Source organism: Macaca mulatta, chromosome 14, assembly GCF_049350105.2.
Source record: "Macaca mulatta isolate MMU2019108-1 chromosome 14, T2T-MMU8v2.0, whole genome shotgun sequence".
In the NCBI taxonomy this organism is placed as follows: Eukaryota; Metazoa; Chordata; class Mammalia; order Primates; family Cercopithecidae; genus Macaca; species Macaca mulatta.
The window spans coordinates 126588647-126615084 of record NC_133419.1 but is presented as its reverse complement, the minus strand read 5'-3'; the positions used below and the strand labels follow the sequence as shown (position 1 = coordinate 126615084).

At 46.2% G+C, this 26438-nt stretch overlaps 2 protein-coding genes across 17 annotated transcripts in view; one reads left to right on the top strand and one right to left on the bottom strand.

The window, feature by feature from the left end:
* FAM118B (family with sequence similarity 118 member B) overlaps window positions 1–4600 on the bottom strand; it is a 50550-nt gene extending 45950 nt beyond the window's left edge. For 12 of the 13 annotated variants that reach the window (XM_077960921.1, XM_077960922.1, XM_077960919.1 and 9 more), the window contains exon 1: window positions 4544–4600. The gene's annotated coding sequence lies outside the window, so the exon portion shown is untranslated. Of the gene's footprint in view, window positions 1–1474; window positions 1615–4543 lie in introns of those variants that run through there. The other variant, XM_028832724.2, reaches the window with a different exon arrangement.
* A 123-nt stretch (window positions 4601–4723) lies between these two features.
* The window catches only part of RPUSD4 (RNA pseudouridine synthase D4), an 87216-nt gene continuing 65501 nt past the window's right edge, over window positions 4724–26438 (top strand). For 3 of the 4 annotated variants that reach the window (XM_077964639.1, XM_015116077.3, XM_077964640.1), the window contains exons 1-7: window positions 4724–4924; window positions 5328–5493; window positions 6651–6852; window positions 10526–10619; window positions 10695–10839; window positions 11981–12078; window positions 12652–12926. In XM_077964639.1, the coding sequence (XP_077820765.1) occupies window positions 4736–4924; window positions 5328–5493; window positions 6651–6852; window positions 10526–10619; window positions 10695–10839; window positions 11981–12078; window positions 12652–12891 (1134 nt within the window). In that variant the 5' untranslated portion in view covers window positions 4724–4735 and the 3' untranslated portion in view covers window positions 12892–12926. Of the gene's footprint in view, window positions 4925–5327; window positions 5494–6650; window positions 6853–10525; window positions 10620–10694; window positions 10840–11980; window positions 12079–12651; window positions 14187–26438 lie in introns of those variants that run through there. The other variant, XM_001112402.5, reaches the window with a different exon arrangement.

Sequence of the window (26438 nt, the reverse complement as noted above, 5' to 3'; positions counted from 1 at the left end):
ACTTTGCACACATTTATTCCTCGATTTAACCCACCACCACTATGATTGCAGTAAGTCACTGACTCACCAAAAAGTGGGTGAAAATCTTCCTTGTTTCAGTGTTTCCTACTAGAAATGCTTTGGTTTTTATTTAGAAGTTGGGTATGTTTTTGTGACCAGAAAAACGCCATAGAAACCATATGGTAAAACTGGTTTTGTTATATGGTGTTTCAAGAATACTGATGATGTTGATAACTTACTGTAAAGACAGAGGAAAAGAGGAAAACAACTGAGTGGTTGCCTCTAAAGAATGGAACTATGAGGTAGGGAGGGCAGAGAAACGGTTTTTGTTTTGTTGGTTTTTTTTTTTGGTGACGGAGTCTCGCTCTGTTGCCCAGGCTGGAGTGCAATGGTGCAACCTTGGCTCACTCCATCTCTCCAGTTCAAGCGATTCTCCTACCTCAGCCTCCCAAGTAGCTGGGATTACAAGCACACGCCACCACGCTCAGCTAATTTTAGTATTTTTAGTAGAGATTGGGTTTCACCATGTTGGCCAGGCTGGTCTCGAACTCCTGACCTCAGGCAATCCACCAACCTCAGCCTCCCAAAGTGCTGGGATTACAGGTGCACCCAGCCTGAGAAACTGTTTTTTAAATATAAATCTTTTATTACTATTTCACTTTTAAACCGTATTACACAAATTACTTTTTCTCTTTCTTTGAGACGGGTCTGTCTCTGTCACCCAGGCTGGAGTGTAGTACTGCAGTCACGGTTCACTGAAGCTGCAGCCTTGACTTCCTGGGCTTAAGTGATCCTCCCACCTTAGCCTCAAGGGTAGTTAGGACCACAGGTGCGTCACCATGCCCAGCTAATTTTGTGATTTTCTGTAGAGACGAGGTCTTGCTATGTTGCCCAGGCGATCTCAAACTCCTAGGCTCAAAAGATCCTCCCCGCTAGGCCTCCCAAAGTGCTGGGATTAAGGTGTGAGCCACACACCCTGCCCCCACTGAACAAATCTTTTTTTTTCTTTTTTTTTGAGTCGGAGTCTCACATTTTCACCCAGGCTGGAATGCAGTGGCACGACCTCGGCTCACTGTAACCTCTGCCTCTCGGGTTCACGCCATTCTCCTGCCTCAGCCTCCCAAGTAGCTAGGACTACAGGCGCCCACCACCATCCCCGTCTATTTGTATTTTTAGTAGAGACAGGGTTTCACCGTGTTAGCCAGGATGGTCTTGATCTCCTGACCTCGTGATCCGCCCACCTCGGCCTCCCAAAGTGCTAGGATTACAGGCGTGAGCCACCGCGCCCGGCCGGAAATCTTAAAGTATATTCCAACACCACTCAATGAAGTAACCTCCAAATATAAACATTAGCTCAGTGGTGAAAAGTTAAATTCTGGGGACAAGAGCAGAATTCGGTTTCTTAGTATCAATACTAAATGTATTCAAGATAAATCTGAAATAAATCCCACTGATTCGGGCTGAAAGTACTTACGTATCAGTGGAAAATCTTCACAGACTAGAAACAGAGTTGCAAAGATCTTTTAAATGACAAACTGAAGCCCAAATTATTTGTTCAAGTTCGCAGTGGCTGAACTGGGACTAGTCCCACATCTCCTGGCTCCCAATGACTGCACTTTCCAGGGCACCTCCCGAGAGTTCCTGCTAATTGCGTCCTTTAATCTCTATAAAACCATAAAACAATGTCCAAGTACTTCCTGCTTTTCAAGGAAATGGAATCGCTGGTTAATCTGCAACTAGCAAATCACAGTTTGAGGAGGCGTAACTTAAACTTCATGCCACTGATTAACCTTAAATTTATGATAAACGCAAGTTCCTTTATTAGTCAGTCCTTCTTTATACTTGTGAAATACTAATGCAGCCTTTTTGTTCTGGAATAGACTAGGAAATATCTTTAAAAAGAAACTATCAAGTTCTTCATATGGCTATTTTGGGGGGCACATATTATGATATATCAAAATCAATGTAAATAAGTCACGTTTGAATAGAGCTGTACTCTCCAAGAATGAAGAAATCACTAATAGAATTTCCTTCCTTGTTTTAAGAAAACAGTTTAGACAAGTGGAGTTCCCAACAAATGGACTGTGACATTGACGCAGAAATGGAAAAGTGAACGGCCTAACAAAGGACCAGCTGAATGAGGAAGAGGGAGGAGGCAATACAGAGATTATAAAAAACAAAAACCAAAACCAGAAACAAAAGAGGTTTTGGCAGTGGCAGTATCGCAGCCAATGAGGTTTATCTGAGGGGCAATTATTGCTCTTTGAAAATTGAGGAAGAAAAAAAAAAAAAAGACATGACATTTGCATAAATTATACTGAGAACAACTCTAAATCACCAAGTGCCTAGACTCACGGGAGAAACATTAAGGATGTCGTAACTGACGTACCCATGCTGGCTAAAGCTGTACTGTCATACCAAACAAAAACTTTGAATTCTTTAAATTTCTCCACAAAGTTTCAACAAGACAAACCTAACAGTTTCTTCTCCAGAAATAAAGAACAAATACTTTTATTCTTTGTCACTAAGTGTGTGCTTTGAGTTAACCTGAAACCCTAGAGCATAAGCTCTGTGTCACTAGCAATGACATTTGAGTTGGTTCTTCGTTTTGTTTCCTGCCACAGAAGGCCAATTCTGCAAGAACAGGTGTAGTCTCTTGAATGCCATACAGTTAGGGTAGAAACAGGTTCTCCCATCCCGGACACAAAACCATAAAAGTCCTGTACCCAAAACAAGTTTCTAATTAATGTAATGATATTAATTTAATTCTGGATGTCAAAATTTCAGGGTCCTTGGAAAAGGGAGCTTCAAGTATCTAAGTAATACGTGATGTTCATCTGTTTAGTGAAATTAGAACCTAGGTCTGGAGCATGGAAGGTAATAATTCTTTTAAGGTCGAATTTCTCAACTTTTATAGATCTCTGTCCTACTGGTAAATGTGCAGGGCGGTGGGGGGAACAGGAGAAATGGATGTTGTTTCTCAATCTCCCTTGGAATTCTTCGCATTTATATCTGAATCGGCATTTACACCTGCCTTATAACAGAAACGTACACAAGGCTTGCTTCTTTCCAACTTTACAAATACATCTGCCTCTACGTTCATTCTTCAGGCCAGTGACAGAAATAAGACAATTCAAAATGTTCAGACACACCTAGCATACATTTATGATGCACTTCAGCCATCTAACAGATATTGTGAGTTTACTATGTGCCAGGTCAGAGGATTTAAAAAAAAAAAAAAAGTCTTCCAGGGACTCACAGATCAACAGCAGCTGCCAAGAGTACATCTTTACCTGCGTAACTCATAATCAATTCAAACTCAAAGGACAGTTACAGTGTAGGGGAAAAGACCAGACCTCATCACTGACCACCTAGGTTGTAACTAGTTTTCCTACTATCAAACCCTTTCCTTTCCCATCTGTCCTGCATTCAACTGCCAGATTCACTTCCAGAATTTCACTTTCAAGGAGTCTCTCTGCCCTACTCAAGAAGCTTCAAAGACTCCCCACTACCTCTAGTTCCAACTCTTCAACTTGTCACCTCTAGTTCAAACTCTTCAACTTGAGTCTTCTATGAGTAGCTCCACCTGATCAACTTTGTTTCTTGTTGGTACGGCTCCCTTCTGCCAAACCCTTTAGGAGGTGTAGAACCCAAATCTAATTCAACTACCTATTCTCTAATAACTCCTCAGGCAGCCTTCACTCCAAGCAGTCTTAAAAAAATTGTTCCCCCATCTTCACAGATCCATTAGTTTTCAGGACATTCTTTCTGAACTCAGCATAAGTTTTTCTCTTAACAAATGGCAGGAACATCCTAAGTTACTTTTAACACTACCATCCCAAGCACATGTTTATCTTCCCAGCCACCCCTGATTGAAATCAGAGGTAGTCACTTGCAGTTCGGGCAAGGGAATCTCAACATCGCATCTCGTGAGAGGGGGTTTAGTGCGGTTGCAAACTGTGGAGGAGAGGAAAAACAAAGGAAACAGGAAAAGTGAAGGTCTGTGCTCCGTACTTTCAGCTTTTTCTTTAGGAGTAGCGAAGGTAGGGAGGAGACTCCAAGCAATGAATTCTTGAGGAAGGACAGAAAAAACACTCACAGTGCTTCCTAAGTAGGAAGTAGGGGCTGGGGGCCCTGGATAAGGGAAGGGGCCGTCATCCTTACGAGAGGTGGACAGGTTACCACGTGAAACAAAGAGGATGGGAGTTGGAAGATGACGGGTGGAGAGGCTACAGAGATCCAGGCATCCAATCAAGAGGGTACCCGACGAGTCCCGCAGGGGACTGGCGGATCACCGGAGATTCGGTGGCTAAGAGGGACGGCGTAGGTGCCTAGGAGGACTCTGGGGCGAGTGTTTATGGGACATCGCCTCTAAGGGGGCGCGGGGGCGGGGAGGAGTTTCTCACTGGGATCGTGTACCAAAAGGAGAAACGTTTTTCGGACCAGTGTTCTTCTTGAACAGAAATCCCGGGGACGCGGAAAACGTTAATGCGTTGAGGCACCGGCATTTCCCAGCCCCAGCCCTGCTTCCCTACACACTCACCGAGTCTCCTCCAAACGCCACTGCTCCAGCTGCAGCTACCGGCCGGCGCAGCCGCACTGAGCGCGCACCTAACCCCCGTGACTCGTCCAGGCCCCACCCCGCACCACGTGACCTGCAGGGTCCACCCACTCCCGCCTCACTCTTGCCGCCCTTCTCCACGTGGTCTTGGCTCGCCCCTCCCTTCCTGGCAAGATGGCGGCGCCCAGGTGGAGGGCGTCGGGCCTCTGGAGCTGGGGAAACGGCCAGGGTTTGGGGAGTCTCTTCAGTCTCGTCTCAAAGCCATTTTGTTCCGCTGCCGCTGCCTCTACGTCCGTAAATGCCCAGAGATTAGCGGAGAGGCTCCGAGCCCAGAAACGGGAACAAGACACGAACAAGAAGCCGGTGAGTCCGAAGGGACCACAACTCCCAAGAGACAGTGCGCTCATTGGTTTCCCGGACCCGGAGTAGGTAGGAGGGTCCTCTGACTGAAAGCGTATGAGTCAATAGCCCGGACGCTAGGTGGGAGAATGGGGAGAAGGTGGAGGGGAAGGGTCAGTAAGGGTACGGTGTTTTCCCGTGAGCTGGGTCTTTGGCTACTGTCAGGTTCGGTCCTACCCACTGCGTGGGTACGCAGGTTAGACAAACTGGTACCCCTGGTACCCCTGCTCTCAGATTACTCGAGGAAAGCGCGGGTCTGATGCAAAGATAGTCATTCCCCACTCAGATTCTCACCCAGAGCTTTGTGTAAGGACTTCTCCACCGCTTCCGCACCAGGCATTCCCCACAGCTCCTTCTTTCTCCCTAGGTGTCCACAAACCCTGTTCAGCGGAGAGTGCAAGAAATAGTGCGGTTCACACGGCAGCTGCAGCGAGTCCACCCCAACGTGCTTGCTAAGGCACTGACCCGAGGAATTCTCCACCAGGACAATAACCTTGTGGTCATCAATAAGCCCTACGGTCTCCCTGTGCATGGTAAGGACCACGCGGGAATGGGAGAGGGATCTGTGGCTGCTTTCTGCTACAACCGAGGAAAACTGAGACGTTACTTGTGGTGCACTCTAAAGCCTTGCGTTCAAATTAATTAAACCTTTTTAGACTACCGTCCAATATAAGGAACCACCGAGGACACAGAAATAAATAAGACAGTCCTCCCCTTCTAAACATCTGACAGTAAGCAGCAATTCGTGGAATACGCTGTGTGCAGACCACAGGGATCACTGTAGAGATATACAAAGGCTGTGTGGTTCTAGACTAAAGGTTATCTTCCATCAAAACTGGGAATGAGAAAATGATACATAAGAAAAAAGGGTGTGTGTGTGTGTATGTGGGAGTATATGTAACGTACAACCCCAGAGTAACTGGAATTTAGTGGACGCTCAAATGTCTTTCAACAAATGTTGCATGTAGTTGTCAGGGACAGCTGAGGTGAATCAGGAAAGATTGATTTAAAAAATGCATTTGCGAAAGAATTTTGCAGAGGGAAAAGGCCCGTTTTAGCTAGAAGAAGGTATTGCTTTTCGGGGAGATATGGAGATAGTCGTTCATAAAGACAAGGAACTAAATCAGACATTGCCAAGTGTTTGTATAATTTTTTTCTCTCTTTATTTTCACAACAGTTTTTTGCCTCCCCATTCCCCAATGAAGTTGTTTTCCAGATATTTACATTTTATAATGAGAAAGCAAAGTTGGAAAGAGAAGTAATGTGTCCAAGGTCAAAAAAATGGCTAGTAAGAAGAGGAGACTAGAACCCCAGGAATGTCTAACCCCGAAGCCTATCCTCCTAATCACTCATATTTAATGCTTCTCGAAGGCCTCATGGTTTTGCAAAGTATGTCTGAGAGGAAAGCCACATGCTCTAGAATGGTGCTTCTCAAACTTTATTATGCTTCTGAATCATTTGGACAGCTTGTAAAATGCAGATTCTGACTGAGTAGTCTAGGTTGGGAGCCTGAGATTCATTTCTAATAAGCTCCCTAGACATGCCATTGTTGCTAGTCTCTGGACCACACTTCAGTAGTAATGCTTTAGAAAATATTGACAGTTTATCCATTAAGGGCTTTTCTCCCAAGAAGAGTTCTTTGGTGAGATCTTTTCCTGGCCACTCAAATATTTGGCTTTTTCCTTCTTAGGTGGCCCTGGGGTCCAGCTCTGCATCAGTGATGTACTACCTATCCTGGCAAAGATGCTTCATGGCCACAAGGCAGAGCCCTTGCATCTGTGCCACCGGCTGGACAAGGAAACCACAGGCGTAATGGTGTTGGCTTGGGACAAGGACATGGCACATCAAGTCCAAGAGTTGTTTAGAACCCGTCAGGTGGTGAAGAAGTACTGGTATGAGGCCTGCTGATGGCAGTAGAGGTGGTATAAGTGGAGGCATTTCTTTCACCTATTTATCCATTAAAAGCAGAAACTCCAATTAATTGAAGGCACTGCACTAGGACCTGCAAGATTATAAAAAGTATGTGAAACAGCTTTGGTGCTTAGAATATTAAATCTGATAGAACAGTGGTTCTTAATTCTGGTATACATCAAAATTATCAAAAATTAATTATACAAGCATAGGCTGTCCATAGTGGCTCATGCCTATAATCACAGCACTTTGAGAGGCAGAGGTGGGAGGATCACTTTAGGCCAAGAGTTGGAGAACAGCCTGGGCAACATAGCGACACCTTTTCTCTATAAAAAGTAAAAAGGTAGCCCGGTATAGTGGCACATAGCTGTAGTCCCAGCTACTTGGGAGGCCAAGGTGGGAGGATCACTTGAGCCTAGGGGTTTGAGGTTACAGTGAGCTATGATCACACCACTGCACTCCATCGTGGATGAGAGAGTGAGACCCTGTCTCTAAAGAAAAAAAAAATTAATTAATTATACGAGTAATATATGATTTTATTCCTGTGATAAAAATAGTCAAACAACAAAGATAATGTGAAAAACTCCTGGAGAATCCACCCACTCTGCCATTCTAGTCTTTTCCCTTGAGGTAACAACCCATGTAATCAGTTTGGTTTTTATTCCTCTAGTTCTTAATGCATTTACATACATGTCTAGTGTATATAGTATGTGTGTGTGTAGATACGTATGTACATAGATATATATATCTATATATAGCACATTGTACAATTTACATTATACTCTTTCCCCTGCCCAATTCTATGTCTTGGGGATCATTCTGTGTTAGCACATAAAGGTTTACCTCAATGTTTTTCAGATAAAAAAGATACATGAGCAAAAAAGAAACCCTCTGTTCCCCATCTGTGCAGTTCCCTTCCCCGGGGCAATCGCTGTGACTGGTATCTTGTGTAAACTTCCAGAGTTATCGAGCATATGTAAGCATATTACTCCTATGGTACTGTGTTTTACACACAGTTTTGTATCCTGCGGTTTTCCCTTGGATCATATATCTTAGAGCATTTTGTGTTGTACAGTTAGAGCTGTCTCCTTTTTAATTGCTCTGTGAAATACCACTGATGAATATTTAGGTAATTTCTCATTTTTTAGAGCCTATTGCAAAGAATATGTGAATGTATTTTTAGGGTAAATTTCTAAAAATTGAATCGCTGGGCTGAATGGTGTGTATATTTAAATTTTAATAGTACTCACATTGCTCTCCACCAAGGTTTTATCAGTTTACATTCCCACCAGCAGTGGTGAGTACCCATTTCCCCTTATCAGCCAAAGCATTTTTAAAGGGTTTGCCACTGTGATAAGTTTAAAAAAAAAAAAAAAAAAAAGACATTTTCTATTTTCTTATATAACAGTGATGTTGGCTATCAATTTAAGTGTTTTTTACATGTTTATTGGCTATTTGAGTTTCCCTTTTTGGAAACAGACTGTTTATTTCTTTTACCTATTTTTCTATTGGGTCATTTATTATTTTTATTTATTTATGTATTTTAAGACCATGCCTGGCCTTTTTTTTTTTTTTCTTTGAGATGGAGTCTTGCTCTGTTGCCCAGGCTGGAGGGCAGTGGCACAATCTCGGCTCACTGCAACCTCCTCCCTAGTTCAAGCAGTTCTCATGTTTCAGCCTCCCAGGTAGCTGGAATTACAGGCACACGCCACCATGCCCAGCTAATTTTTGTATTTTTAGTAGAGATGGGATTTCAGCATGTTGGCCAGGCTAGTCTTGAACCCCTGACCTAAAGTGATCCACCCACCAAAGTGCTGGGATTACAGCACTTACAGCTCACAGGCGTGAGCCAATGTGTCTGGCCCAGGCTGTTTATTATTTTCTATTTGATTTGTAAGTATTCATTTTATATTTTGAATGTTAGTCCTTTTTAGATTACAGATTTTGCAGATACTTTGTGATCTGAGAAGCCCTTTAAAATTCTGTATGATTGAGACTTACCCACGAGGTTCTCATTCATAAGTCTGATGGTTGTGGGGATTGGCATCTGTATTTTTAAATTTGATATACAATCAAATTTAAGAACAACTATAATAAAATTATAGAGAATGGAGGAATTTAGGACAGTCGCTAAGACCTCAAAAAGATCTGTGTTCAACTCTCAACTGTGTCATTTACCAGCTGTGGGGCCTTGGGCAAGTTATTAAACTTCCATAAGCTTTGTTTTCTTCATATGACAAATGCAAATAATAGGATTTATGAGATGGTTAAATAAGACTGAGTCATGTGAAATATTTAACAGTACCTAGTTCATAGGAAAAGTTAAAAAATAAAAAATAGAGACTTATTTTATCTATTCAAGCTATCAAAATGTTAAGACTACAAAATACATGTTATGTTATTTGTGAAAAATGTCCATTAAGGTTCAAAATTGGTAACCATTCTCGGTATCGGGTTCATGGAGGAATTGAAATCAATCAATTGGGTCTTGCTGATTGGGCATTCTTGAGTTGTAGTGTCGTATCATTAGGAAGGGCAATCTTGTCACAGAAGATCTATAAAATCTATAAAATACGATAAAATGTACCAGATAGTAGCTCAAACTGAAATGGAGTGTCTATGTTGTGAAACAGTGTGTCTGAGTGGGATTTTGACCCCTTGGTTAGTGATTATACAACAGACCACCAGGTACCCAGAGAGAATCTCCCATCATTGACCTGAAAGAGGCATAAATATACAGACAGATTAAACAGTCTCCTACCTGTCTGTGAGGTCATGAGAGGGAGAGCACCAACAGAAGTGATTTGGAATGAGTTATTGAGTTGTGGTTGTGGTTCCTAGGACTTCTCTTTTTTTTTTTTTTTTTTTTTTTTTTGAGACGGAGTCTTGCTCTGTCGCCGGGCTGGAGTGAAGTGGCATGATCTCGGCTCACTGCAACCTCCACCTCCTGGATTCAAGCGATTCTTGTGCCTCAGCCTCCCAAGTAGCTGGGGTTACAGGTGCATGCCACCATGTCTGGCTGATTGTGTGTGTGTGTGTGTGTTTTTAGTAGAGATTGGGTTTCACCATGTTGGCCAGGCTGGTCTTGAACTCCTGACCTCAAGTGATCCACTCGCCTCGGCCTCCCAAAGTATTGGGATTACACGTGTGAGGCACTGCACCTGCCCCTGTGACTTCTTTGGGTACAGTTCCCTCCTGTTTTACCTATGTGGCAAATGAGCCAGGAACAGTTCTCTGAATTTTTTCTTAGGTTCATTCATCCAATTATTTATTCATTTGTTCATTTAGCATGCAGTCAGAATCTACAATCTTTTATTATTTGAAAAAGAAAAACAATACAAAATTATCATAATTTTAACTGTACTTATCCATTTTTAAAGGCTGGGAAGACCATGTTATTAATATAATTTTTTTCTTTTTTTACCCCAAGTATTCTACAATTAGCATGTATGACTTTAATAGTAAAAAAGATAAGCTTGTGAAATCTATCTGCTCTCAGGCTAAGCATTACACCAAGAGAATCTTGCACGACCCTTCAATCATAAGAGATCACGTGTTAGTGCAGAAGGTCCAGTGTGAAATCCTCTAAGTGGCCAAATCTAGGAGGTCTTCTCTGGCTTGGTTGGCTAAAGCAGTGATCTGTGTCACCCCCAGGGCCATCACTGTGCGTGTCCCCATGCCCTCAGCAGGAGTCGTGGACATCCCCATTGTGGAGAAGGAAGCGCAAGGCCAGCAGCAGCACCACAAGGTGGGCAGGCAGCCTCCCTGAGGCAGGGGTTGCTGCTCTTCCTTGAGAATCATATCTTGATTTCTTTGGCTTCAGATGACGTTGTCCCCGAGCTACCGCATGGACAATGGGAAAATGGTGAAAGTGCGGCATAGCCGGAATGCACAAGTTGCTGTAACTCGGTACCAGGTGCTCAGCAGTACTCTCTCCTCCGCCCTCGTGGAGCTCCAGCCCATCACAGGTGAGAGTGTCACTCTTCCGCAGTGGGATCACACAACCCTGTGCCACCAGGTTTTGTCCGGGGCCTCGTTCCGAGCAGCTGGTGCTATGGCTGACTTGTGTGAGAATGTGCTTCTGGTGCTGATCGGAGGCTACGGGGACTCCCATAAGGATGGTTGTGACTAGCAAAAGAATACAAACAGTTTGAATGCCTCTATTAAAACTGTGCAGAGTGGCTCCTCAGAATGATTAAACAGAGAATTATCGTAAGATCCAGCAGTTCCGCTTCTGGGTATATACCCAAAATCATCAAATATTTGCACACATATTCATAGCAGTGTTATTTACAGTAATAAAAGGTGAAGATAATCCCAGTGACCATTGGGGGATGAGTGGAGAAACAAAATGTAGCATATACAGAAAATAGGATGTTATTTTCAGCTTTCAAAGAATTGAAGGGACATTCTGACACTTGCTACAGCATGGATGCACCTTGAAAACATTATGCTAAGTGAAATAAGCCGGGCAGAAAAGAGCCAATACTGTATGATTCCACTCATGTGAAGAGGTACCTAGAAGAGTCAGATGTATAGAGACAGAAAGTAGATGGTGGTTGCCAAAATCTTAGGTTAGGGTAAAGGAGGGGAGATGAATGGGGAATTGTTGTTTAATGGGTCCAGAGTTTCAGTTTGGGAAGATGAGAAAGTTCTAGAGATTGTGGTGGTGACAGTCGCAAAAACAGTGTGAATACACCTAATGCCACTGACTTGGCATTTAGTATAATGCCAGTGGTTAAACCAGGAAATTTTATGTATATTTTACTACAATTCAAATAATGTGCAAATCAATACTACTTACCATTATGTAGTAAAATTACTGAAAAGTTAGGGTAATGGTAGACGGCAAGTTCATAATGTTGGTTATCTATGGTGGAAAGAGGGAATTGTGGTGGACAGGGGTACTTAGGGTATTTACAACGTTTACTTCCTAAGCTAGCTGGTGCTACATAGCTTATAGTTTGCTGTATTATTCTTTATACTTTATTATAGTTGGGACCTGGCCAGTTTACTGCACTTTGATTTAATATGATTTGAAGCAGATGCCAATACTGATATTGTTTCTGTAGCTCCTCACAAGTTTTCTTTCTTTCTCTCTCTTTTAAGGAATAAAACATCAGCTTCGAGTTCACTTGTCTTTTGGATTGGATTGTCCAATACTTGGTGATCACAAGTACTCAGACTGGAACAGGTTGGCCCCCCAGGTAATACTAATTTGACCCAATATGCAACAGATACGGGAGAGAACTTAGGCGTTCCTTTTCTTAAATCTCTGAAATGAGTTACAGCAAAGCCTATTCATTGTCTTCAGACATGGTACCAAGCTCGTTATCTTGCTTTTAGAGAAATTTAGAAGCAGTCAGTTACTGTCCTCGTGGAACTGCAGGATCTGTTAGTGAAAAGCTTACTGTTACGTTTGTTTCGTCTGATTTTGTTGGGAGGCTGTGGACAAGTGGAGGGTGTCTCTGAAGACTGGGAGCAGGTTTTCATGCTGCTGCTAAAGAACCGCGGGGAAAGCCTTTTCATCCTTATACCACAGCCCATTTTCTTGGTAGGCCAAAAAGCACTGGCCAAAAAGAATGACTTTGGTGTGGTCATTTTTCCCTCACCTGGGTTCTGAGCCCTTCTTAGACATGCCCCTGAAGCAAGCTCTCCATGACTGTGTCTTCCAGGGGGTTAGTGTTGGTTCCCTGTAAGTGGAAGTCCCCTGACTTTGCATGTTCTTCAAGGGTGGACTGTTGGCCTTGCTCTCAAGGGTCTGTCCTTTCTTTGTATAGAAGCTGTCCGTGGGCACCCTGAAGAAGCTGGGGCTGGAACAGTCTAAGGCCCGCTACATCCCCCTTCACCTGCATGCCCAGCAGCTGATCCTCCCTGCCCTGGGGTCCAGGAAGGAGGATCTCAACTTGGTCTGCAAACTTCCTCGCTTCTTTGTATGTTCCCTGCGCCGCCTGGGTTTAGAAATGCCAAATCAGGATCAAAATGAGAACAATGAAGCCGAACATCTGGGAGCACAGTGAAGACCGTGGGAGCATCCTGGTACCTGGGAGCGCAGGTTGGCCTCTGAACTGTTCTTTGTTTACAGGACTCTGCTAACTTCTCACTTGGAACAGACTCTATAAGACCCAGGTGGGATAAGGTGAAGCAACTCAGCTGCTCCAGGGCTTTTAATGGAGAACAAAGTCTGTTTACTGATAGTTTGGCTGCACTGTGGAAAAGCCTGCTGGAAGTCTCCCTGCTGTGGGCTCTCATTGCCAATGTGGAACAGAGCCCAGGGCCAGGCAGACTGGGGCAGTGACTAGAAAAGGAAAACTAAAGGACAGAATCCAGGATCAGGAACTGTTTTTATCCAGCAGTGAAGCTCTTGAGCTCTTAGGAAGGTTCCCGTGGTTGGAAAGAACATAATGGTTAACAAATATCCCGGCGTCCAGGGATTGTCCAGCTATAGTGTGGGTGGCCCCCTGCACTCTGATTATGGAACCTGTGCAAGGGTATTGAGTGTGAGGCTGAGGTGGGACATTTGCTGAGCCAGGAGAGCAGATGTGAATGGCAGGCAGGTAACATGCATACACGAAGCTGGCTGGATGTAAGGCAGTAGCGGGGAGTGGCATGCTGTCTAACAGTTGTTAGCTCCAGGTGGTTGTTGCCATGTGGGAATGGATTTTCTCATTTATTTCTTCAGAGAAGCTGGAAACCTAGATATTTGTGTGAAACTTCCCAATGTATTGCCAACTAAATCGAATTTTTAAAGACGCTCAGGCAGCTAAGCAAATAATACTTGCAGGTTGAATTTGCTCTACAGGCTAGCAGTTTGCAGTCTATGTTTAATGAATGGTATAGAAGTTTGGGGAAAGGTGCCATCTTGAAAATTCTGGATCAGTGGTTGGCATTTTAGCTGCGTGTAGTATGTGTCCTTTCTAGACTTGGAGATGGCTTTGGTTGGTCCGTGAATGTGTAGTTAGGAGAGTGCTGCCATTAAAAAAAAAAAAAATCTCTATTGTGGAAGCATATCTTCTGTTCTTGGGTCTCACGAAGGGGAGGGCTATACTGAACATCACTAGGGACAGATGGAAATGACCTTGGCCTCCCTGCTCAGTTGGTCCATCCAGCTGCCACCTTGTTTCTTGCAAACGAATACACCTCACACTACTTTTTCTTTCTGACAAAGAAAGTTGGAGTGACAGCACAGTTAGGGAGGTACACCCCGGGACAGTCTTTATGTGTTCCCTGTGTACAGATGATGCCACTTTCTAGCCCCTTCCCTGACTCCGTGGTACCCATTACTGTGCATAATAAATTTAACTTTGAAAGCACAGACGAGATAACTATATTTGTTTATATAAGACCTAAATATTTTTGCTGTTGTTTCTATTTCTAGTAAACCATGCTAGTCAAGAAAAAGGAACAAGAATGTGACACTTAGGAAATACTGATAATTGACATTAATTCAGGGAAACAGATGAACAGGAATACCCACAAGAATGGAGAACAGGCTGGGCACGGTGACTCACGCCTATAATCCCAGCACTCTGAGAGGCCGAAGAGGCCAAAGAGGCCGAGGTGGGCAGATCACTTCAGCCCAGGAGTTCAAGACCAGCCTGGGCAACATGGTGAAACCCTGTTACTGCAAAAAACACAAAAATTAGCTGGGTGTGTTGGCACATGCACACCTGTGTTCCCAGCTACTCAGGAGGCTGAGCCAGGAGGATCACCTGAGCCCAGGAGGTTGAGACTGTAGTGAACCATGATTGTGCTACTGTACTCCAGCCTCGTGACAGAGTGAGACCCTGTCTCAAAAAAAGGAGAACAATCTTAGAAGAACACATGATGGAAATAAAAGTTAGAATTGGAAAATGGAGAAAAGAAGGAGCTAGTCAGGATACATTTGGAGAAGTGACAGACGATTTATATTCTTATATATAAATATGGTCTCCTCTAGGATGTAAATCTAGACTTTAATTTGGCAAACTGAATATTGACTAGGCTGCAGGTATCTGGAGACATTCGCTCATCTCAGGGAGCTCATTAGCTGGGAAAATTTGGTTAGCTGTGTGGTTTACTGACAAGTAAGTGTGAGGCAGGACTGTCGTTCCCCAAGCGGGCACGTTGGAGCTGGACTGAGAACCAGCTGTGTCGTTTTTTCTGCCCGGCTTTGTCACAAATGCTGCTTTGCTGTTCTTTGTGAGTTTTTAGCGCTTTAGTGCTGGGTTTTGTGTTGGTTGCTGAACTGGGAGCTACCAAGCTAGTGACAGTTGACTTTTTGAGAATTCCTAAGCTTCCCTGGGATACGGGGTCACCACATTGGAGACTGGGGCAGATGTCTGCCCTGCTGCACCTTCCCAGACCTCTCTGAAGCCGATGGCAGCACTTCCATGCCTCCATAAAAGGACTGTCTTCTTTAGTGTCGACTGACTCATGGGGGTGCTTAAGGACCAGGACAACAACCTCAGACAACCTAGTTGATCTGCAACTTTAAGGGTGCAGGGAATGTGATTGTAGGTAGGCAGAGTCAACTGAAATGCTCTTGTGTGTTGATTCGTCAGCCATAAAAGCATGGTTTTTTTTAATGTATTTGTGTTTGAAATAACTTTTATTTGTAAATATGGAATGGCCTTTTAAAAATTAGTAGAACATTTAAGCACACCATGAGAAACTTCAAATATTAGGTCATGTCATCTGCTTGTAATTAGTTACCATCTGAGCTTGAGAAGGATCTGTGTTAAGAAGTATGGTAGGCCAGGCACGGTGGCTCATGCTTGTAATCCCAGCACTTTGGGAGGCCAAGGCGGGAGGATCGCTTGAGCCCAGGAGTTCTGAGATCAGCCTAGACAACTTGGTGAAACTCTTGTCTCTACAAAAAAGTACAAAAATTAGCCAGGCATGATGGCACGATGGCACACCTGTAGTTCCAGCTGCTGGGGAGGCTGAGACAGGAGAATCACTTGAGCCCAGGAGGTGGAGGCTGCAGTGAGCCATGCTGGTGCCACTGCTCTTCAGCCTGGGTGTCAGAGAGAGAGAGACTCTGTCTCACTACATATTTAAAAAAAAAAAAAAGTGTGGCAGATTTATCTGGAGTCAGATCCCATGTTGGGGGTCCCAGGGTGCTATGGTCTGTGAACAGACGCCGCACCAGACGTGCAGGGAGGACAAGGTGTGGGAATCTGCTCATCAGGTCGGGCCATTTAGCCCAGGACACTGGCCACAGAGGTGGGACCCAACTCTCTGAAATGGGAGTTGGGTAGGTGGGGGGCACCCGCTGGTTTGTAAACTTTGCCAAATGCAGATCCATTAGGGGTTGGGCTTCAATATATGAATTTTGAGCGGGGAAGGGAAGTGGACACAATTCAGTCCCTAACACTAATTATTATTTTGACATTTTCCTCCAACTATTTAATAAGGTAAAGCCCATTCTTAACTCACAGGTCATGCAAAAACAGATGGCAGGCCACATTCAGCCCGCAGGCTCTAGTGTGACTGCTTATATTTCTAGTAAATGATGCTTCTTGAGATAAAGGGACAGGAATGTGACACTTAAGAAATGTTGATCTTTGACTTTAATTCAGGGAGACAGATGAAGATACCCTTGGTCTTGTGGGTGTTTGATGAAATCCCAGGTACCCAGGGAGGCACCACAAAGGGACCAGACAGTAGCCCGCATGCCGCAGTCTGGACGCAGACCAGGGCTGCAGGTGTCGGCTGGGAAGATGGGGAGCGGCTTGCAGAAACCATGTAGCATCCCGCACTGCTGCTGTGGTTGGGCAGGCAAGGGTGAAGGATGGTGAAGTTCTTCCTTTCCTGTGTTTTCTTAGGCCTAAAGAAAGGATTAACATTTCTCAGATTTTTAGTGGGATCTGGACTGCCCGAGCGCAGGTCTTGCTAGGTACAATGGCTATCTTTTTTTTTTTTTTTTTTTTTGAGACGCAGTTTCACTCTTGTTGCCCAGGCTGGAATGCAATGGCACAATCTCTGCTCACCACAACCTCTGCCTCCCAAGCGATTCCCCTGCCTTAGCCTCCCAGGTAGCTGGGATTACAGGCATGTGCCACCATGCCCAGCTAATTTTTGTATTTTTAGTAGAGACGGGATTTCTCCATGTTGGTCAGGCTGGTCTCAAACTCCCAACCTCAAGTGATCCGCCTGTCTTGGCCTCCCAAAGTGCTGGGATTACAGGCATGAGCCACCGTGCCCGGCCCAGTGTCTATCTTTAATCACTGACAATAATGTAAGAGGAATTTTACCACATGTTAGTGTGACCTGAGAAATGGGTTACACAGCAAAGGAGGTTGGAATGTGCCTAAAATGAGCTTCATCTGTTTTGAAAGACTGATTAGAGCCAGCTAAAATATATGATTTAGTATTAAGTCATATACAGTAATTAGCATAAGAAAATGGGCTTCTTAAATTTCTATTTTTATCAAAGTTCAATATGCATGTGATTTAAAAAATCAGGAACTATTCTGCTCAAATGACTCTGGTTGAAAAGAGAATAAGAAAAAATCAAAATGAAAAATCAAGAACTAAAGGCTTGCCATGAAAAGTAGCAGCTCCTTGCCCACGTGGGAATTGTGTTTGCTGTGAGCTCCGGGAGGTGCTTGTGCTCAGGAGACGGGGAGGCCGGCTCTCCCAGTGCCCCTTCTGGTGGCAGTACTGGCTCAACTGCTCCAGGTGCCAGCTCTTGGATAGTCACTTTTCTTCCGTGCTAGGCACGCCCAGCCTAAGCCCACAGAGCACTTTCTCAATCCTCATATCACACGTCTTTGCATTTGATAACCAAATCGCCCACTCTGAGCTTTTCACTCACTTTGATTCCATGAACTCCTCCTGCATCTCCTTATCTGACCTCCTTCCAGGCTCCTTGAAGGGCCCCATCATGGTGCCCCCCAGAGCTCCATCTTGGCATCCTGTCCCTGTCCCAGAGGGAAAGCTGGGCCAGCTTGGGAATCCTCTACCTGTGTGCTGATGACCCACAAGTCTGTCTCTGACCTTGATCTCCCCCTTGAGCTCCTCATCTTACATCCATCTGCCTGTGGTCATCTCCCCTTGGGAGCTCCCTCTCCAGGCCCGTTGCTCCTGTCCTCTTACCTGCCTTAGTTTAGATGGCATCACCAGAGACCTGGGACTCACCCTTGACTCCTCCCTTGCACCAGCTTCCAAATCCAATTAGCCACTAATTCTTTACCAGTTCCCTCTAAAACCCTTCTCTTAAAATGCATTTCCCTCTTTAATATCTCCTGAGCACCAATTTCACCATCCCCACCCTTCAGCTATGATGGGATAGGTCTGGAAGGTGGAAAGGTATAGTGGGTTAGAAATAGGATCATAGACAACCTGCTAGTTCCCACCAGAAACCAAACTCAGAACAGACTGTTGAGACCATCCCCAGGTTCCTGGGGATAGAGCACTGTGGGAGGGAGTACCTGTTTTAACCAGGACAGGCAAATGGAGCAGCCTCCCACCATGTTTTCTAAGTCTGCTGTCCTTAGCTCTCTGGACTGCTTTTAGCCAGAGTGCCTGGTAGGATATACAAAAACATGGCCTCCTGCTAGTGCTTGTGCAAAGCATGCCACGGGGATGCAGACAGCTTTCTCCCAGTGGGGTGCAAAGTCTGCTGGCTCAGGGCAATGTAATTTGAACACCAGCTGCCCAGTGTTAGGCCAGATGTCACAAGTTAATGGCACATTCCACAGGACTTGCGTCACTTCAGATACCAGCTGCAAGCTCTGGGGTTTCCCAGCCACCTGTACTTCTGACCAACTAGCTACGAATTCAAGACTGTTCACAAACCCCTCAGGTTTGATCATTCACTAGAATGACTCCCAGAACTCTGCAAAGCGCTAGCTATGCTTACTATTGTGGTTTTGCTATAGCAATAAAATGATACAAATCAGGACCAGCTAAAAGAAGAGATGCACGGGCAAGGTCTGGGAGAGTCTCCAACATGAAGCTACCATGTCCTCTGCCTACCATGTCACCCTCCCAACACATGGATGTACATCACCAACTGGGAATGTCACCCAAGCCTTGGTGTCCAGAGTTTTTATTGGGGTTTCATTATGTTGTCATGGTTGAACTATTGGCTACATTGTTGAACTCAGTTCTGCTGGGCTCAAAGTGCCAACCTTCTAATCACGTGGTCGGTCTTTTTGCATGGCCAGCCCCCGTCCTGAATCTAAGGTCCCGTGTGAGTCCTCACATTAGCATAAACTATTAGGGCCCATCATGAATAACAAAGATGTTACCATCACTTGGGAAATTCTGAGGATTTAGGTTCTCTCTCCCAGGAAACAAGGACAAAAGCAAGGCAAATTATTATAGAACTCTGAGTTTTCCTCTCCATCCCCCTCTCCCTTAGTCATCTCTTGATGTCCCCCCTTGGGGATCCCTTCACCTTGCTGTCCCCAAGCGAGTGACCATCCTTGGTGGCTGTCTGCATAGATGCCCCTGTTGGCTGTGGCCTTAGGGTCCTTTCAGGCAAGAGGCCTTCGGATATTTCTGTTCACTTCCCTCCTGGCACCTGCTGTGGCACACTGGCATCTGCTGCCATCTTTGCGGGGGGAAGGGGATTTTGATTATACAGATGGGTGAAGTTCTTCTTTCCCAGGTATTTTCTTTTTTGCTTTTTTTTTTTTTTTTTGGAAATGAAGTCTCGCTCTTGTCCCCAGGCTGGAGTGCGGTGCGATGGTGGGATCTCAGCTCACTGCAACCTCTGCCCGCCCCAGGTTCAAGCAATTCTCCTGCTTCAGCCTCCCGAGTGGCTGGGATTACATGTGCCTGCCACCACACCTGGCTAATTTTTTGTATTTTTAGTAGAGATGGCGTTTCACCATGTTGGCCAGGCTAGTCTCAAACTCCTGACCTCAGGTGATCCGCCCGCCCTGGCCTCCTGAAGTGCTGGGGTTACAGGTGTGAGCCACCGTGCCCGGCCTTTCTTAGGTATTTTCACATGCTGTGAGGACACGGCCATGGTGACCTGTACTCAGTCAGATATACCCTAAAAGCTCAGCTGGCCCCTGCCTTCTCACCACCATCAATCTGTCCACACACATGCCCCTACCTCCTAGATGTATCTGTGCACCCCAAACCCACACATTGCTCATACGACTTCTCGAGGACTAACCACCCTCCACGCCTATTGGGCTGTTTGCCTACTCCCAGCTCACTCCATAAGATCTTCACCAGAGGGCTGCAGAGTACTTTGTCGGGAAACATAGGAGTGTGGAGACCAGCGAGGAGGCCGACACGGTCTTCTATGCAACGTGTGGCAGTGGCTTGCTCTAAGCTCTCACTCCCCATTCCCACTCCCAGCTGTAGACAACTGCTAATCTATTTTCCGGAAATAGAAAGATTATTTCCCTATAGATTTGCCTATTTTAGATGTCTTGTATAAACAGAATGATACAATATGTGCTTCTTTGCCACTGGCTTCTTTCAGTGTCATGTGTCCAAGGTTCCTTCACGTTGTAACATATGTCACTATTTCACTTCTTTTTTTGGTTGTTTTGGTTTTGAGACAGAGTCTCGCTCTGTGGCCCAGGCTTTATTGCAACCTCCGTCTCCTGGGTTCAAGTGATTCTCATGTCTCAGCTTCAGAAGTAGCTGGGATTACAGACATGTGGCATCACGCCTGGGTAATTTTTGTATTTTTAGTATAGACAGGGTTTTGCCATGTTGACCAGGCTGGTCTTGAATTCCTGGCCTCAAGTGATCCACCCACCTCGGCCTCCCAAAGTGCTGGGATTACAGGTGTGAGCCACAGCACCCGGCCAATATTTTACTTCTTTATATTGCTGAATAATATTTCATTGTATTGATATACCAAATTTTGTTTATCCATTCATCAGTTGTTGGTTGTTTCCACTTTTTGACAATTGTGAATCATGCTGCTTTGAACATTCATGTGTAAGCTTTTATGTGGATGTGTGTTTTAACTTTTCTTGGGTACCTACCTAGGAGTGGAATTGCTGGGTCATATGGCAACTCTGTTTCTAGAGCTGCCAGACTGTTTTCCAAAGGGGTTGCACCATTTTACATTCCCAGCAGCAATGTACGAGGGGTCTAGTTTCTTACCAGCACTTGTTGTTACTTGTCTTTCTGATTATAGCCATCCTAGTGGATGTGAAGTGGTTTCTCACTGTGGTTTTGATTTGCATTTCACTAGTGGCTAATGATACTGGGCATCTTTTCGTGTGTTTATTGACTATACAACTTAAAGAAATATCTATGCAAATCTTTTGCCCATTTTAAAATTCAGTTATTTGCTTTTATTATTAATTTGTAGGAGTTCTTTATGTATCCTGGATTCCACTTTTTTTTTTGGTTTTGTCTGTTTGTTTGTTTGAGACAGAGTTTCACTCTTGTTGCCTGGGCTAGAATGCAACGGCGTGATCTTGGCTCACTGCAACCACCACCTCTTGGGTTCAAGCGATTCTCCTGCCCCAGCCTCCCCAGTAGCTGGGTTTACAGGCGTGCACCACCATGTTCAGCCAATTTTTGTATTTTTAGTAGAGATGGGGTTTCGCCATGTTGGCCAGGCTGGTCTCGAACTCCTGACCTCAAGTGATCCACCTGTTTTGGCCTCCCAAAGTGCTGAGATTACAGGCATGAGCCACGGCGCCCGGCCTAGATACCACTGTCTTATTAGAGGTATTGTCTGCAAATATTTTTTCCATTTGTGTTGTCTTTTCATGTTCTTGATTATATCATTTGTAATAGGAAAGTTTTCAATTTTGATGTCATCCAATTTATTTTTCCTTTTGTTGCTTGTGCTTTTGGTGTCATATCTAAGAAACCATCACCTAATACAAAGTCTTGCAGATTTCCTTCTGGGTTTTTTTCTAAGGGTTTTCTAGATTTAGGTCTGTAATCCTAAATCATTTCTATGTGTGGTGTAAGGATGGTGTCCATTTTTGACTGGTTAGCCAGCCGTCCCAGCACCATTTGTTGAAGGCTGTTCTTTCCCAAGTGGAATTTTTTTGTAGGTTTTCATTTTTGATGGTTACACTGGGTCAAATATAGACAATTTCATAGAGTAAAATGTAGTTTTATTATTGTAGTAATATGAATGAAGTAAAATGCATTTTCTGATGTTGCCACCAGATGGCAGCAGTACTCCAGCTTTTATCCCTCTCCAGGCTAAGCTACTCCAAAAAAACGGGAGCAGGATTTAATCAAGTGTGAAGTATCCTGCACAAGAGCCTTACTGTCTTTCTCTAACCCCCGATAACCCTCGCCGTGGCTACTCCCGCGTTGTAAATCTCGACCCCCTACTTTTTTAACTTGCTTGACACTGGGTTTTCTCTTCTCTCATGGGGGGTGGAGTAGTAGGAGGTCATGGTTTGGGCTTTTTGAGTGAAGTTCAAATAGAATTTGATTCCTACACACTCAGTGGTAAGAGTGTTTGTTACATGTTCATTATAAAAATGTAGAAAATATAGTCAAGCTGTTCTCAACTACCCAAAAGCCTAATAGAAACAGGCATTTACCTACCACGTGAGTTCATTGTAGCTAAACGTCAAGCATTCTTAGCTCTTTGCTGATTTAGTTTTGGTTTAATGTAGTGAAAAGTTGCTATCTCTGTTGATCAGATGCACTGACTGATAGTTATGTACAATTTTGACTAAGTAAAATCGGGCAAATGGATGATTTCCCTGCATTATTTACTAAATAGTGGAGGGAAAGGAATCGTGGCAGCTTGGGCGCCTCTGCTACAGTGACGTGTTTTCGACACGCTAAGTGTGTGAGTGCCGGCCCGGCTGTTCCCTTCATCCTCTGCTGTTCTTGGGTGATGAACTTCCCCAGGGCAGGCCTCACCTCTGCCCTCCCTGCACGATCCTCCGCCGCTCCCACGGCCTGTCTGACATGGACTGAGGGGTCCTCAGACCCCTGAGGTCTCTGCACATCTCACCTGCTGTGCCTGTGGGCCTGTGAACCCCCGCGTCAGAGCCACCCGAGCACCCTCTTTCCCCAAGGCAAACTAACCAGACTGTCCCAGGGAGCCGTGAGGGGGACCGAGAAGAGGGCAGCCAAGACAGCCTCGCATGCAGGGAGCCCACCAAGGCCCAGCTCTGACCTGGAGCCGCGTCCTCTTTCAGCAGGCTGGGAGCGATTACCATCTGTCCGTCAGCAGCTTCAAGGAGCCGGTGATGACCTGGGCCATTCAGGGAGCCAGCCTGGGAGAAGGGGTTCCCGCTTTGATGTGCTCAGCGAGGTCAGGGAGCAAGCAGGGGGGAGGCCCACGGGGAGAGCGGCTGGTACTGTCTCCTCTCTCATCCAGGCTTCCAGGAAGACGCCAGCTTGTCCTCATCACCCCTTTCATCTCTCTGTTCTCTGGGGCCGGTTCTTGTCCTCTTGGGCCTCTCTGCCGCCCAGGTGGACAGCCTTGGGCCCCTCATCCCAAACCTCCAGCCTGTGTTCCGAGGAGCTTGTGGTGGCCAGACCCACCCACCCACTTTCTCTGCAGCTGGCTTTAAGGGGCGTGTGGTCATCACTTCATGCAGCGCCCGCTCTGAGGGTCAGGCGAGAATCTCCCCCTTGGAATCAGGGTCTCCCCATGCTGGGAGGGGCCTCTGGCTGTGGGCATCACCCCCACCGGGACGCTGGGATGCTCCAACTCCATTGCCAACAGACAGCTGCCAAGACTGGTCTCACTCACTCACAGCTGCCAGGGACTCGCCGGCCACTGAAGGTGCCACCTTTGTGGGAAAGAAGACAGAGGAGAAGAGAGGTTGGGAGACGGAAGGCGACAGGAGGACAGGGAGGGAGCAAGCCACTGTGCCCTGGGCTCTGTGCGGCCCTCCGAGCCTCTGTCTCACACCAGGGCCTCCTTCAAGCCATGCCTGAGAGGCTGCCAGCCCGTCCTGGCCCTGCCGGGGAGTCTGGCCTTTTTCCTGTCTAAAGTTACAGAATTTTCCAGAAGTACCTTTGGGTTTATTTTCTGGAGTTATAAGCCAGATTTCCCTTGTCACCCTACTTCTCCAGCCTAGGAAAGAAAATTCCACAAGAGGAAGCAAGAGGCGTAGAGGGCCTGTGATCACAGCTGAGACTCGCTCTTCCTTTCCCTACTCCCACGCGAAACCCCGAAACCCAGCACTCATGGTGATTTCTGTGTTCGCCCTTTGTTGCCTGTGTGGAGCCTGTTACATTTAAAAGCTCCCAGTAATAGCCTTGTGAGGGGTATACTGTTCTTCCTCGTTTCTGTTTCCATGTTACAGATGACGAACATGAAGCCCAGAGTGGCCCATTGATTTCCCGAGGTCACATCTGTGCACAGCAGAACTAGGTTTTGACCTGTGTCCGTCTAACTTGGGAGCCCCACGCTTAACCTGTGTCTCCAGTGAACCAGGTGCTGAGAGACCGAAAGAGAAGTCCCGACTCTCCTCTCTCCAGCCCTCCCAGATCCCAGGCAGGGATGAGCGAGTGTGCACTTGGAGCAGAAAGGCAGATCTCCTAATGGAAAGAAGGCAACTGGGTTCTTTTTTAATTCTGCCACTATCTAGCTGTGTCACCATCTTTCCAGACCTCATTGTCCTCACCTGTAAAATGGGCAGATGAGACAAAGTTGATTATCTCAGTCCTTAGATAAGACAATCTCTGAGATCCTTTCTAGTTTCAGGACCCTGAGGCTAGTTATGCCGAGATTACTTATTTAGGAGAAGACATAACATCCCTAATCCTTTACTGGAACCCACAAATTCAGCATCTCAGAGAAGGGCAGTGTAGAAACTCAATATTTGGATCCAGTTTAGAAATCCAGACTGTACTTGGAAGTGAAGCCTCCCAGAAGGGACCTGGACGTCGGGCCTTTTACTATCCTGCCCTGGGCCTTCCCGTCCTTTCTGGGGCCTGGCATCCTGCACGGTGCGTGGGCTGGGAGGGATGGGCCTGGTCATGCTGTGTTAGTTTGCTCGGGCTGCCGGAACGAAATATCACAGCCTGAGTGGCTTAAACAACAGAAATTCATTTGCTCATGGTTCTGAAGGCTGGAAGTCCAAGACCAAGGTGTTGGCAGGCTTGGTTTCTCTGGAGGCCTCTCTGTTGCCAATGGCCACCTGCTTTGTGTGCCCTCACACAGCTTCTCCTTGGTGTAGGCCTGTGACCTGATCACCCCTTCTTACATGGACACTGGTCAGAGTCAGTGATAGCACATCCTCCAGGCCCCATTTCAACTGAGTCACCCCCTTAAAGGCTTATCTCCAAGGGCCGTCACATTCTGAGGTTCCGGGGTTGAGTCTTCAATGTAGGAATTTGGGAGACACAGTCAGCACATAGCACATACCAGCCCGTGGCACGCGCCAGCCGCGGCGCGCGCCAGCCCGTAGCGCACACTGGCCCGTAGCACACACCGGCCCGTAGCACACACCAGCCGCTGCTGGGGAAGGTGGCCACAGCAGCAGGGGCTGGCTTACATTGGACACTCGCAGCGAGCCAGGCACGGTGCTGGGGCTGTGCTGTGTGAGCTCACTGAATCCCGCAGCACTTCCGCGAAGGAGATATTTCAGAGATGAGGAAATCAGCTTGGGCAGACTGCCCGAGGGCACGCACCCAGAAAGCAAGGACACAGGCCTGGATGCACAGACTTACCCCCAGTGCTATATTGCTGCCTGATTAGATTTCTAGCACCTTTTCTAGAGAGGAGGTGGGTCATGCGGTTACGCTCTTTGGAGCCATTAGCCTTTCTAGAGTCCTAATGGGAATGAAGAACAGCTCTAACTCTGCTATTCTGACTGCAGGTTCGGGGAGAGCTAGGAAAGGAACAGCAGAACAGGGGGCTCAGTTCCTCCCCACTGCATGTGGAGACGGGCATTCCAAGCTGAATTAGTGGCTTTGACTTGGGAGAGGGCAGGTCCTGCCCAGGTGGTTGTTCAAACCTCAGGAGCACATGAGGAGCCTGCAGGCTAGCTTAGGAGATGGCCTCAAAAATGGGAGGGGCACAGTTGTTCCCCAAACTGGATGGGACTAGGGGAACCCCCGTCTGGGATTGGTCACCATGGATGTGAAGACCAAGGGCTCAGGGAGTGAAGGTCATGGCAGATACCCCCAGCCAAGGTGGCTGGCCTGGGAATGGGAAGATGCCAGGAGAACACAGCATGGCCGGCAGCTCCCTGGGGCTGTCCGACAGCTCCTGAAGGGCCTTGGGTTCCACATGGAGTGTGGGCTGGTTTGAAGGTGTTGGCATGAAGCCAGTGCTCCTTGGTTCCTGGTTTGGGGGCCAGAAGCCCAGAATACTGGGGCTAAGCGAAACCCCTGCATCTGACATCAATTCCTTTCCCTGTCCCCAAATGGGGGCTGGAGTAGGGAAGGGTTGAGGTTATCATGTCCAAAGCTCGTTCCTTCTCATCCTCCTAAGCCCCCAGCATCACTCATCCCTGGACAATTTAACTGCCATCAGTGCCTGCTGTTTGGTGCAGAAAGACGGGAAGGGGAGGTCAGAGGAGGGAGGAGAGCAGAGGGGACACCAGGGCCTTTGTTCCCAGGTGCCTGCCTCCTGGGGAGGGTGGGGTGGGGGTCAGTGGCTGCCCCATGCTCTCCGGCAGGCAGTCCTGTGTCTGAGTTTGGGAATTAAGCTGTC